The sequence below is a fragment of the Taudactylus pleione genome, unplaced genomic scaffold (genome assembly GCF_031769625.1).
Source record: "Taudactylus pleione unplaced genomic scaffold, aTauple2 ptg000229l, whole genome shotgun sequence".
NCBI lineage: Eukaryota > Metazoa > Chordata > Amphibia > Anura > Myobatrachidae > Taudactylus > Taudactylus pleione.
Genome location: NW_028284631.1, coordinates 3,847,600 through 3,860,341, shown reverse-complemented (window position 1 = coordinate 3,860,341; position 12,742 = coordinate 3,847,600). Strand labels below are relative to the sequence as shown.

At 44.6% G+C, this 12,742-nt stretch overlaps 1 protein-coding gene across 1 annotated transcript in view; it reads right to left on the bottom strand.

Annotated features, from left to right (window-relative positions):
* Positions 1-218: 218 nt before the first annotated feature.
* Positions 219-12,742, bottom strand: part of LOC148517044 (allantoinase, mitochondrial-like) — a 74,634-nt gene continuing 62,110 nt past the window's right edge. The window contains exons 9-11 of the mRNA XM_088479287.1: positions 10,136-10,308; positions 9,466-9,498; positions 219-395 (exon numbers count right to left, since the gene is read on the bottom strand). Of these exons, the coding sequence (XP_088335413.1) occupies positions 234-395; positions 9,466-9,498; positions 10,136-10,308 (368 nt within the window). The 3' untranslated portion in view covers positions 219-233. The remainder of the gene's footprint in view (positions 396-9,465; positions 9,499-10,135; positions 10,309-12,742) is intronic.

The following is a 12,742-nucleotide window of genomic DNA, read 5'->3' as shown; positions in this document are numbered from 1 at the left end:
CAGCTATTGTACAGAAAGTTTGAGAAGCTCTCTTCTTCTCCAATGAGAACATGTCTGATTAGTTATTAGTAAACACATATCAATGATTTTGTCACTTTATTTTTTTATTCACAATAATGCCAATTACAATGCTGATCAGCTAGTAACCAAGGTTAGACAAGGCAAGCACAGATTCCTTAGTGATCAATTTAAAAAGGATTATGTTTGGATAGGTTTGGATATTTGGTAGGCTCTCAGTAATAGGGCGCACCAGGTTCCGGAGGGTCCACAGTGTGTATGAGAAGTTGCTTTCCTGTGGGCTTTGGTGCGTGTTTGCCCTTGTGATAAACCAGAGTACCTCGAACAACAGTTGCTACAACTTCTCCCCAAAGAAGGAATCCCAGATACGGGGTCAGCTGTAAAACAGAATCTGCATTAGCTATCAGGGACAGTTTCACCATAAGGTTGTATAAGAAGTGCTGTGGTAAATGTGTTCTTACAGTGAGTCCCTGGGGTTGCCATGACTTTTTAGAACACAGTACAGTATAACACAAAGGGCTCTATTCATCATCACTTAATTTCAACAAAAGCAGGTGACAATGAACATTTTTCACCTGCCCGCTGTCCCCATACACTAGTCTCTGTCCGGCTTCTTCGGCCAGACGGCGGGGCTTTTGTGCACAGACGTGTCCTGTAGGTCATGCAGGCACACTGGTTTCACTGCTCCAAAAGGAACAGTCAAAAAACTTGTGGGGACAGTTGATTTCGGATCAGCTGTATCCGCGCCGTAGCAATGATGAATTGCTATGGCGCTCTCGTCAAGTAGGAACGTTAATTAACATTTTGAATAGAGCCCTCAGTATGTTTTTCATAGTACAGAAACAAGTCTTAAACACAGAAGTACATAGAAAGTACACAGAAACATAGTACAGAAACAAGACTCAGGGGCCTATTCATTAAATGTAAAAATTCTCTGGAGATAATTAGCTTTAGAACTCTCATGGAGTTCTAGCTAATTATAGGTGGAATTCATCATTCCACCTCTCCACAAGTATCTATTCCGAAAAGCTGTCATTTTTGCGATGACAGCTTTTCGGGAAATAGATACTTTTCCCTGCCTACACTAACTTATCGCATCTGGAAACAGTGCTGCGCATGCGCTGTTACATCTGTAAAACCAGCGCATGCGCAGCACTGCCTACAGATGCGTTAAGTTTCGTACCCGTCCCGACCCCCCCCACCCCCCTCCCTCCTCCGCTCACCTCCCCCCCCCCCCCGACTTACCTGTCCGCGCAGCAGCCTCCGGCTCCGTCCTGCTGGTCTGTCATGTGGTTTCCCTGCAGACCACATGACAGATTAGAAAAAAAAAAATTTTTTTTTTCTTTTTCTAAACTTTCTTGTGCTCTGCTGGGGAGCACAGATGACAGACCAGCCTCTGGAGCCTGAGGACAGAGCAGAGTGCCGTAGGGACTCGTCGGGGGACCTGCACACGCGGATACAGGTAAGTGGATTCTGCTATTCGCCACCTCACAGTGGCGAATAGTAACTGCATCAAATTCCGAAAATTGATAATTTTCGGAATTTGATGAATACCACAATTTCCACATCCCCATACTAATGTATGGGGAGTGTGGAATTACTCAGGGGAACTTAGCAAGGAGATATCTGTGATATCTCCTGTGTTAAGTCTGTTCATGAATACCAAAATAACGTTATTTAAGGAAAATGTCCTTAAAAACGTTATTTTAGTGTTGATGAATAGGCCCCTCAAGTACTGTAGTTTATCACAACAGATATTATACATAGTAATACTTATAACAATCACAAACAATACACTCTATAATGTTCAAGAGCCAGAACTGTGTAGTCACCTCCCCAGCCCTGCATTACAACATGCACAGGACTAGACCAGCCTGTAGCTAGTCAGTGCACTAAAGTACATGATACTAGATCAACTTATAGTCAGAGTTGCCTACCCTCCCGATTTTCGCGGGAGTCTCCCGAATAAAGGTGGGAGCTCCCGCAACCCCGTAACGTAAGTTGAATCCCCCGCATTCCCTCTGCCCTGTCTAAAAATCCAGACTGCGCGGGCGGGGCCCGAGCTTAAGACGAAGGGGCGCACTCACCGGGTGCAGGGAGGCAGGAGTGTGGCTGCTGTGAGGTCTCCTGGGCACGCCTTCCCCTGCTCACAGACTGCTGCTGGGAGAGACTGATGCTCCCAGCATTCCCTGGCCAGCCTGTGATGACAGAGGACGGAGGGGGGAGGAGCCAACGCCGGAGGACACTGAAGACAGAGACAGAGGAGCTGCCTGAGACTGTGAGTGTTAGAGGTCACTGCAGCTCCTGCCACATGTATAACTCATGTCAGTGCCGTGGGGGAGGGAGGGCGATCTATTACTGTGTGTTTGTATGTGATGTATGTGTAGTAATGTGATGTACAGTATGTGTGGGTGTAGTAATGTGATGTATGTGTAGTAATGTGATGTATGTGTGTGTAGTAATGTGATGTATGTGTGTGTAGTAATGTGATGTGTAGTAATGTGATGTGTGTGTAGTAATGTGATGTATGTGTAGTAATGTGATGTATGTGTAGTAATGTGATGTGTGTGTGTGTAGTAATGTGATGTATGTGTAGTAATGTGATGTGTGTGTGTAGTAATGTGATGTGTGTGTGTAGTAATGTGATGTATGTGTGTGTAGTAATGTGATGTGTGTGTGTAGTAATGTGATGTATGTGTGTGTAGTAATGTGATGTGTGTGTAGTAATGTGATGTATGTGTAGTAATGTGATGTATGTGTAGTAATGTGATGTGTGTGTGTGTAGTAATGTGATGTATGTGTAGTAATGTGATGTGTGTGTGTAGTAATGTGATGTGTGTGTAGTAATGTGATGTGTGTGTGTAGTGATGTGTGTGTGTAGTAATGTGATGTATGTGTGTGTAGTAATGTGATGTATGTGTAGTAATGTGATGTATAGTAATGTGATGTATGTGTGTGTAGTAATGTGATGTATGTGTAGTAATGTGATGTATGTGTAGTAATGTGATGTGTGTGTGTAGTAATGTGATTTATGTGTGTGTAGTAATGTGATGTATGTGTAGTAATGTGATGTATAGTAATGTGATGTATGTGTAGTAATGTGATGTATGTGTAGTAATGTGATGTGTGTATGTGTAGTAATGTGATGTATGTGTGTGTAGTAATGTGATGTATGTGTAGTAATGTGATGTATGTGTGTGTAGTAATGTGATGTATGTGTAGTAATGTGATGTATGTGTGTGTAGTAATGTGATGTATGTGTGTGTAGTAATGTGATGAATGTGTAGTAATGTGATGTGTGTGTAGTAATGTGATGTGTGTGTGTGTAGTAATGTGATGTATGTGTGTGTAGTAATGTGATGTGTGTGTGTAGTAATGTGATGTATGTGTGTGTAGTAATGTGATGTGTGTGTAGTAATGTGATGTATGTGTAGTAATGTGATGTATGTGTAGTAATGTGATGTGTGTGTGTGTAGTAATGTGATGTATGTGTAGTAATGTGATGTGTGTGTGTAGTAATGTGATGTGTGTGTGTAGTAATGTGATGTGTGTGTGTAGTAATGTGATGTATGTGTGTGTAGTAATGTGATGTATGTGTAGTAATGTGATGTATAGTAATGTGATGTATGTGTAGTAATGTGATGTATGTGTAGTAATGTGATGTGTGTGTGTAGTAATGTGATGTATGTGTGTGTAGTAATGTGATGTATGTGTAGTAATGTGATGTATAGTAATGTGATGTATGTGTAGTAATGTGATGTATGTGTAGTAATGTGATGTGTGTATGTGTAGTAATGTGATGTATGTGTGTGTAGTAATGTGATGTATGTGTAGTAATGTGATGTATGTGTGTGTAGTAATGTGATGTATGTGTAGTAATGTGATGTATGTGTGTGTAGTAATGTGATGTATGTGTGTGTAGTAATGTGATGAATGTGTAGTAATGTGATGTATGTGTGTGTAGTAATGTGATGTGTGTGTGTGTAGTAATGTGATGTATGTGTGTGTAGTAATGTGATGTATGTGTAGTAATGTGATGTATGTGTAGTAATGTGATGTATGTGTGTGTAGTAATGTGATGTGTGTGTGTAGTAATGTGATGTATGTGTAGTGATGTGTGTGTGTGTAGTAATGTGATGTATGTGTGTGTAGTAATGTGATGTATGTGTGTGTAGTAATGTGATGAATGTGTAGTAATGTGATGTGTAGTAATGTGATGTATGTGTAGTAATGTGATGTATGTGTGTGTGTACTAATGTGATGTGTGTGTGTGTGTAGTAATGTGATGTGTAGTAATGTGATGTATGTGTAGTAATGTGATGTGTGTGTGTACTAATGTGATGTATGTGTGTGTGTACTAATGTGATGTATGTGTGTGTGTACTAATGTGATGTATGTGTGTGTGTGTGTAGTAATGTGATGTGTAGTAATGTGATGTATGTGTAGTAATGTGATGTATGTGTGTGTGTACTAATGTGATGTGTGTGTGTGTAGTGATGTGTGTGTGTGTGTGGGGAGGTGAAATCTTCATATGATGTGTGTGACTGACTGGGTGTCTGTGTGTGAGAGACTGTGTGTGTGTGTGAATCTATTCATGGGATGTGCTGAGACTGTCTGTGTGTGACTGTGGGGCCCATTTATTAATGATCGCATTTTGCAATGCGATCAGGGCATGCAGTACCGCCCCTGATCGCATTGCAAAATGCGATCCTATCTGCCGGATGTATTATCCGGGACATGCAGGGAGACGGGCTCTGAAAAGAGCCCGTCCCTGCGATGTCTCCGGAGGGCAGTCGGGGCTTCTGCGCATGCGCAGTCCCGCGGACTGCACATGAGCGGCGCCGATTGCCGGCGGAGGGATCTGGCAGGTCCCTCCACCGGCTGATATGCGGTAAGTGCCCATAGGAAACAGCGGCTAACGCTATCTTTAGATAGCGTTAGCTGCTGGGGCCAATATCGGGAATGCTTCGCATTCCTGATATTGATACATTTGGCAGCATCGCATCCCCCATAGAAACCTATGGGGGAGGCGGCTGCCGGCGGCAATGGAGAGATGGCAGCAGGTATCTCCGATACCTGCTGCGGTTCCTCTTTCATACATTCGGGGGATACTAAGTATTTGAGGTAAACCCCCGAAAACAGGTGTTTTCGGGGAATTTACCTCAAATGCACTTTGATAAATGGGCCCCTGTGTATGAATCTATTCATAGGATGTGTGTGTGTGTGTGTGTGTGTGTGAATCTATTCATATAAATGAATGTGTGTGTCTGGGGGGGAATCTATTAATGTCAATATGGCAGGGTAGAGATGTATTAATGTCAGTGGGGGAGCTAGGGCGTCAGCTTATAGGAATATATACGCCCATAGGTGGAGTTAGACACGCCCTTTGGATGGAGCAGACCACGCCCCCACAATGGCGCGTCGCATTCTGCAGCCATCTACAATCTCCCTCAAAGTCATTTTCAAAAGTAGGCAAGTATGCTTATAGTCAATCAATGTACTAGAACATGAACATGACTAGTGCACTAAAGTGTTAATAGAAATGGGACTTTGTCTGATTAGTATTGCTGTCATGTTTCTATATTTTTTAATTGAGACTCTGGTATTTATTGCTATTGCAAAATTGACCTTTGGTTTTATATTATACAAGGGTGGTTCATTAAGTAAGGTAATAAGACATCTCACATGTGTAATGTTCTCTATTTCATTCTAATTTCCCGCCAGGCCAGAGCAGGTAGAGCACTACTTCCCCTCACGGCCACTAGACTGTGCCTCATATCAGTCATACTGGCCTGACATCAGTTGTAAGATGGCGGGGTTGGCAGGAAACATGGTCAAACATTGAGGTGCGGAGAGTGATCAGATTTCTGCGTCTAAAGGGCACATTAGCAGCTGAACTTCATCACTGACTTGTCGAGTTGTACTGTGATGCGAAAAAAAAACTGGAGAAAGTTTTCTCCATCCCAGATCAGGAGGAAAAAAATGCAAAATCCCCATTTTTGTCTAAAACTGTGGGGATTTCTTTCAGAACCCTTTGGACACCCCCGGTTTTCCGGGGGGTAGTTTGGATGTGTCAAGTGTTTTAAACATCGCATTTGGTCACAGCAGGCGTTTTTTTTAGGGTGTTTAGAATTGCGTTATTACGACACGAATATGTAAATGCACCCATGTTAACATACCCCCAATTTACGTGGTACAGTAATTTCCTGGAAAAAAAAATTGTTTTCTATCATTTTCAATTATTAATTTTTTTTACCCAAAAATTATGCTGTACTTTTTCGCTAAAGACGCAACTTCCTAAATTTTTTGGGGTCAATTATTATTATGCTGTTCAAAGGGTTCTGAAAGAAATCCCCACATTTTTAGAAATCAATTGAATACGGCCCAAAGTCTTACTCCTCCTTTGTACCGACAAAATTAGAAGTGAATTTGCCAAGCTGCGGCATGTACAAATAATATCTATAAAGTATTTAGATTTGAGTTAAGCTTTCTGGTTAATCTGGAAAATAATGTTGGGCGGCCTGTAATATGTCGCCCAAATAATAATCATCATCATCATCACTGTCACCACATCTATCTATTTTACTTTGTTCATCTAAGTAATTGTCTTTGTGGTAGATACTCAGTGCTGGCACAGATCTGGCACTAGGCCCCGTGGTTACAGATCTAGCACTAAGCCCCTTGGTTACAGTTCTGGCACTAGGCCCCTTGGTTACAGATATGGCACTAGGCCCCTTGGTTACAGATCTGGCACTAGGCCCCTTGGTTACAGATATGGCACTAGGCCCCTTGGTTACAGATATGGCACTAGGCCACTTGGTTACAGATATGGCACTAGGCCACTTGGTTACAGATCTGGCACTAGGCCCCTTGGTTACAGATATGGCACTAGGCCCCTTGGTTACAGATATGGCACTAGGCCCCTTGGTTACAGATATGGCACTAGGCCACTTGGTTACAGATCTAGCACTAGGCCCCTAGGTTACAGATCTGGCACTAGGTCCCTTGGTTATAGATCTAGCACTAGGCCCCTTGGTTACAGATCTGGCACTAGGTCTCTTGGTTACAGATCTGGCACTAGGTCCCTTGGTTAGATCTGGCACTAGGTCCCTTGGTCACAGATATGGCACTAGGCCCCTTGGTTACAGATATGGCACTAGGCCACTTGGTTACAGATCTAGCACTAGGCCCCTAGGTTACAGATCTGGCACTAGGTCCCTTGGTTACAGATCTAGCACTAGGCCCCTTGGTTACAGATCTGGCACTAGGTCTCTTGGTTACAGATCTGGCACTAGGTCCCTTGGTTAGATCTGGCACTAGGTCCCTTGGTCACAGATCTGGCACTAAGCCCCTTGGTTACAGATCTAGCACTAGGCCCCTTGGTTACAGAATTGGCACTAGATTCCTTGGTTACAGATCTGGCACTAGGCCCCTTGGTTACAGATCTGGCACTAGACCCCTTGGTTACAGATCTGGCACTAGATCCCTTGGTGACCGATCTGGCACTAGGCCCCTTGGTTACAGATCTGGCACTAGGCCCCTTGGTTACAGATCTGGCACTAGGCCCCTTGGTTACAGATATGGCACTAGGCCCCTTGGTTACAGATCTAGCACTAGGCCCCTAGGTTACAGATCTGGCACTAGGTCCCTTGGTTACAGATCTAGCACTAGGCCCCTTGGTTACAGATCTGTCTCTAGGCCCCTTGGTTACAGATATGGCACTAGGCCCCTGGGTTACAGATCTAGCAATAGGACCCTTGGTTACAGATCTGATACTAGGTCCCTTGGATACAGATCTGGCACTAGGCCCCTTGGTTACAGATCTGGCACTAGGACCCTTGGTTACAGATCTGGCACTAGGACCCTTGTTTACAGATCTGGCACTAGGCCCCTTGGTTACAGATCTAGTACTAGGTCCCTTGGTTACAGATCTAGCACTAGGACCCTTGGTTACAGATCTGGCACTAGGCCCCTTGGATACTGATCTGGCACTAGGCCCCTTGGATACAGATCTGGCACTAGGCCCCTTGGTTACAGATCTGGCACTAGGTCCCTTGGTGACAATTCTGGCACTAGGCCCCTTGGTTACAGATCTAGCACTAGGACCCTTGGTTACAGATCTGACACTAGGTCCCTTGGATACAGATCTGGCACTAGGACCCTTGGTTACAGTTCTGGCACTAGGACCCTTGGTTACAGTTCTGGCACTAGGCCCCTTGGTTACAGTTATGGCACTAGGACCCTTGGTTACAGATCTAGCACTAGGACCCTTGGTTACAGATCTGGCACTAGGACCCTTGGTTACAGATCTAGCACTAGGACCCTTGGTTACAGATATGGCACTAGGACCTTTGGTTACAGATCTGGCTCTAGGACCCTTGGTTACACATCTGACACTAGGTCCCTTGGATACAGATCTGGCACTAGGACCCTTGGTTACAGATATGGCACTAGAACCCTTGGTTACAGTTATGGCACTAGGACCCTGGGTTAGAGTTCTGGCACTAGGACCCTTGGTTACAGTTATGGCACTAGGACCCTTGGTTACAGATCTAGCACTAGGACTCTTGGTTACAGATATGGCACTAGGACCTTTGGTTACAGATCTGGCTCTAGGACCCTTGGTTACACATCTGACACTAGGTCCCTTGGATACAGATCTGGCACTAGGACCCTTGGTTACAGATATGGCACTAGAACCCTTGGTTACAGTTATGGCACTAGGACCCTGGGTTAGAGTTCTGGCACTAGGACCCTTGGTTACAGTTATGGCACTAGGACCCTTGGTTACAGTTCTAGCACTAGGCCCCTTGGTGTTCAAAGTAGTATTTTCATCCTTGCAAGTTTTATACTGTAAGTACTGTATGTTTGTGGTAGGTGTGATCTACATGTCAATCTTATACAAGTTCAGGGGTTTCTTGTGAATTACCGTCAACCTCCTTTTCTCATGGGGTTGTGCTTTACAGGTGGACAGTATTGTCATCAGTGGGAGGAGTATCCTTTACATTTATTTTAACTGAATGTTTTATGTAGTCATGATAAAAGAAGTTCTGGAAAAGCTTGAAAAGTCATTGTAAATGAAACATAAAATAAATTTGCTGCCCTGAGATACCAGAATATTACCTATCGCGTGACTGTATATATTGTTTTGCTCTATGTCATACTTGCCTACTCCCGGAGAGCATGTGCTGCAGACCACTTCATTAGGCCCTGCCCCTGCCGTGGCATAATGCACACACTCTATAACGCCTTTCCAAAGAGCAACCTAGACTTTCCACATTCCCTCTTTTCTACCAAAAGTCTTTTCTATTCTTCATACACTATATGGGGGGAGGGGGGTTGTTTTTATTTTAGTGATAAATACCTAACTTGGTTATATTTCCGATATTAAACCAAAGCTAATACATTTCCATGAGCATATTGCATTCCCTTGCAGTATGGCTATACCTTGTTCTTATGATGAATATTCTTCTCCTGCACCTATAAAAACAACAAAGAAACACAATACTAAGATACAAGAGACAGTAGTGAGATATTCTACTAAACATCACGCAGGAAGAGACCATCTCTGACTTAGCAAGTATAATGTAGTCTAAACAACCTGATCCCGATAGTAATATATATGAGTATATGTAAAGCATTACGTTGCGTTAAGTACATGAGGTGCTGGAACACATGACCTAGTTGTTCCCAGACTAGGCTAGCCAGCGCTCCGCAAGGGATATAGGATCACAAGTAATACACTAACCGATGGGGTTAACTATATATAGATTTTCATTACTGCAGTGTGGTAAAGGGATAACAGGAAAGGGTGTAAGTGCAATAACGTTGTGATTCAGTATTGCACACAAAAAATACAAATGTCACTAAACAATTATTTTGTGCTCTTGCTTAAAATACTATGCCAGAAAGGAAGGCAAATACACTTGGGCCGGATTCTGAATGCAGATGCATCCCACGTATGGGCAAAACTGCGCCTGCATCATAGAAAGTAATCACAGACTGCGCAGCCACCTGCACCATGTGTATGTGTTTGTAATGGTTTAGTAAATCTCATACAGTTTTAGCTATTTATGTCAATACAGTACATTAAAACTACTCCCACCATTTTGCTTACCTGAAATTCACTGTCAGGGTCCCAGATGACCAGGTCAGCATCATACCCCAGTTGAATGGATCCTTTGCGATTGTAAAGGCTACACAGTTTGGCTGGGTTGCTGCACAACACGCGAGACACATCTGTCAGAGAGAACCCTCGCACCCTTGCGGAACTCCAGAAGAGAGACAGTCCTTAAGGAAAATGAAAGGACATGTTATATGATGGGCATTTACTTCCCGCACCCTCCATCGGCTGGTGACTGCTGCCTCTCCTCCCCACTGATTACAACCTCTCACTGCTGCCTCCAAGGGGTACATGTACTAAACCGCTCCTAATCAGCTGACCGCTCATGACACAGGCAAGCACCCAGCCAATAACTCATTCTACATTGGAGAGCCAATTAATGTACCAGTGAATTAGTGTTTTTTAACTTAATTTATTTTTTATTAATATGTTACAAGAAAAAGCAGAAGGAGATGGGGAGGGAAAGGTACCGAAAGGAGAGAGTTGGTGAAGGGGTAATAGTTCACATGAGAACATAAATCACAGGAGAAAACAACAGCATACATGGCATAAAATACAATACACACCTAATCAATACTCAAATCCGAGACACATGGTCAACTGATCAACAGGATAGAATCAGAGAACTCAATGAATTACAATCAAGAGGGGGAGTCAGTTCTTAACAGTATCTCTGACCACCCACGTCAGAGGTGAATTTGTGCCATCTGAGCCATTTTATTAATGGCGAGGCAGCAGACAGACACTAAGGGGCCTATTCATTATAGGATAAATGGCACGGTAACCATGTGGAAACGCTAGCCCCCGCATATTTAAGTTACAGGACCATTCATCATCAGGGGTCCGATAGGACCCCCTTGGTATTCAGCACACCCCCAAAACAGAACGTTTTCGGAGTTTGTTGCCAAGAACAAGCGCCATCTTCAGACGACCCTTGCTCTCGGATCCCCGCTCCTTCCTATGGGAAGGAAATCCAGAAATGTGAAGAGGGATCCGAGCGGATCCCTCCGCTGCCTCCTCACTACCTCCCTGGTGGCTATGTGCATGCCTGACCCGTGGTCACGCATGCGATTGTGAAGCCAGGACGATGGGGAGCAGGTAAGTAACGCCTCTAGAAAAGTAGCTGCAATACTAACCACGGGGACAACTGCTTTTTGGAGCAGTTGTCCCCTCACCGGAACAATAATGAATTGCTCCAGTGTCACGTTCCCCCGCTGCGAGTTGGATACTTAAGTATCCTTTGCAGCGAGTTCAATACTTCAATACTTCTTCACCGGAGGCCATACGGCCTTCGATGCAGTGGCAGAACTAGTGAGTGGTGGGCCCAGGTGCAAAAATTTGCTTTGGGCCCCTCTCCTCCGCCCTACTCCAAGTTCGAAGTGCAGTGGGTGACAGAGGGTGACAGGGAGAGGCAAGAGGTAGACAAAGAGAGGCAAGAAGGTGACAGGGAGAAGCAGTGGGTGACAGGGAGACATAACAGGCAGTGGGTGACGGAGAGGAATAGGCAGTGGGTTCCGGAGAGGGAAGAGGCAGTGGGTGACGGAGCGGGAAGAGGCAGTGGGTGACGGAGCGGGAAGAGGCAGTGGATGACGGAGAGGGAAGAGGCAGTGGGTGACAGGGAGAGGGTGATAAGGAGAAGCAGTGGGTGACAGGGAGAGGGAAGAGCGAGTGGGTTACAGGGGAGAGGGTGAAAGGTGACAGGGAGAAGCAGTTGGTGAAAGGTAGAGGGGATAGGCAGTGGGTGACAGGGAGAGGTGACAGGGAAAAGCAGTGGGTGAGGGAGAGGTGACAGGTACAGGGAGAGGCAGTGGGTGACAGGGAGAGATGACAGACAGTGGCTGACAGGGAGAGGGAGAGGCAGTGGGGGACAGGGAGAGGTGACAGGCAGTGGGTGACATAGAGATGCAGTGGGTGTCCAACACATTATACCACACTGTAGTGTCCCCCACATTTTGTCACACTGTAGTTCCTCACACATTATGCCACACTATAGTGCCCACACATTATGCCACCTGTAGTGCCCCCACATTATGCTACACTGTAGTCCCCACATATTGTGACCTCTAGTGCCCACACATTATGCTACACTGTAGTCCCCACACATTATGCCACACTGTAGTCCCCACACAATATGCCACCTGTAGTGCTCACACAGTATGCCACCGCTAATGCCCACATTATGCTACACTGTAGTCTCCACACATTATGCCACCTGTAGTGCCAACATTATGCCATCTCTAGTGCCCACACATTATACTACACTGTAGTCCCCACACATTATGCCACCTGTAGTGTCCATACAGTATACTCTCCAGCAGCAGTCTCAGGCAGCCGACAGAGCAGCAGTCACAGCCTCACAATAAGTCACATCCATGAGGCTGTGCTGCTGCTAAACTCCAGGTAGGAGGAACATGTGATGGGCTCCTCCAGTCAGTCCACCACAACAATACAAATCATTTTGGTGGTAATCAGAACAAAAATGAATTCCAAAAAAGTAAAAATCAGAATATGATTATATTTGAGAGGCACATTTGGATTTTAAACAAAAATGAATAGAGGCTCTATTTTACTTTATACTGTATTCCTATAATGGGACCATGA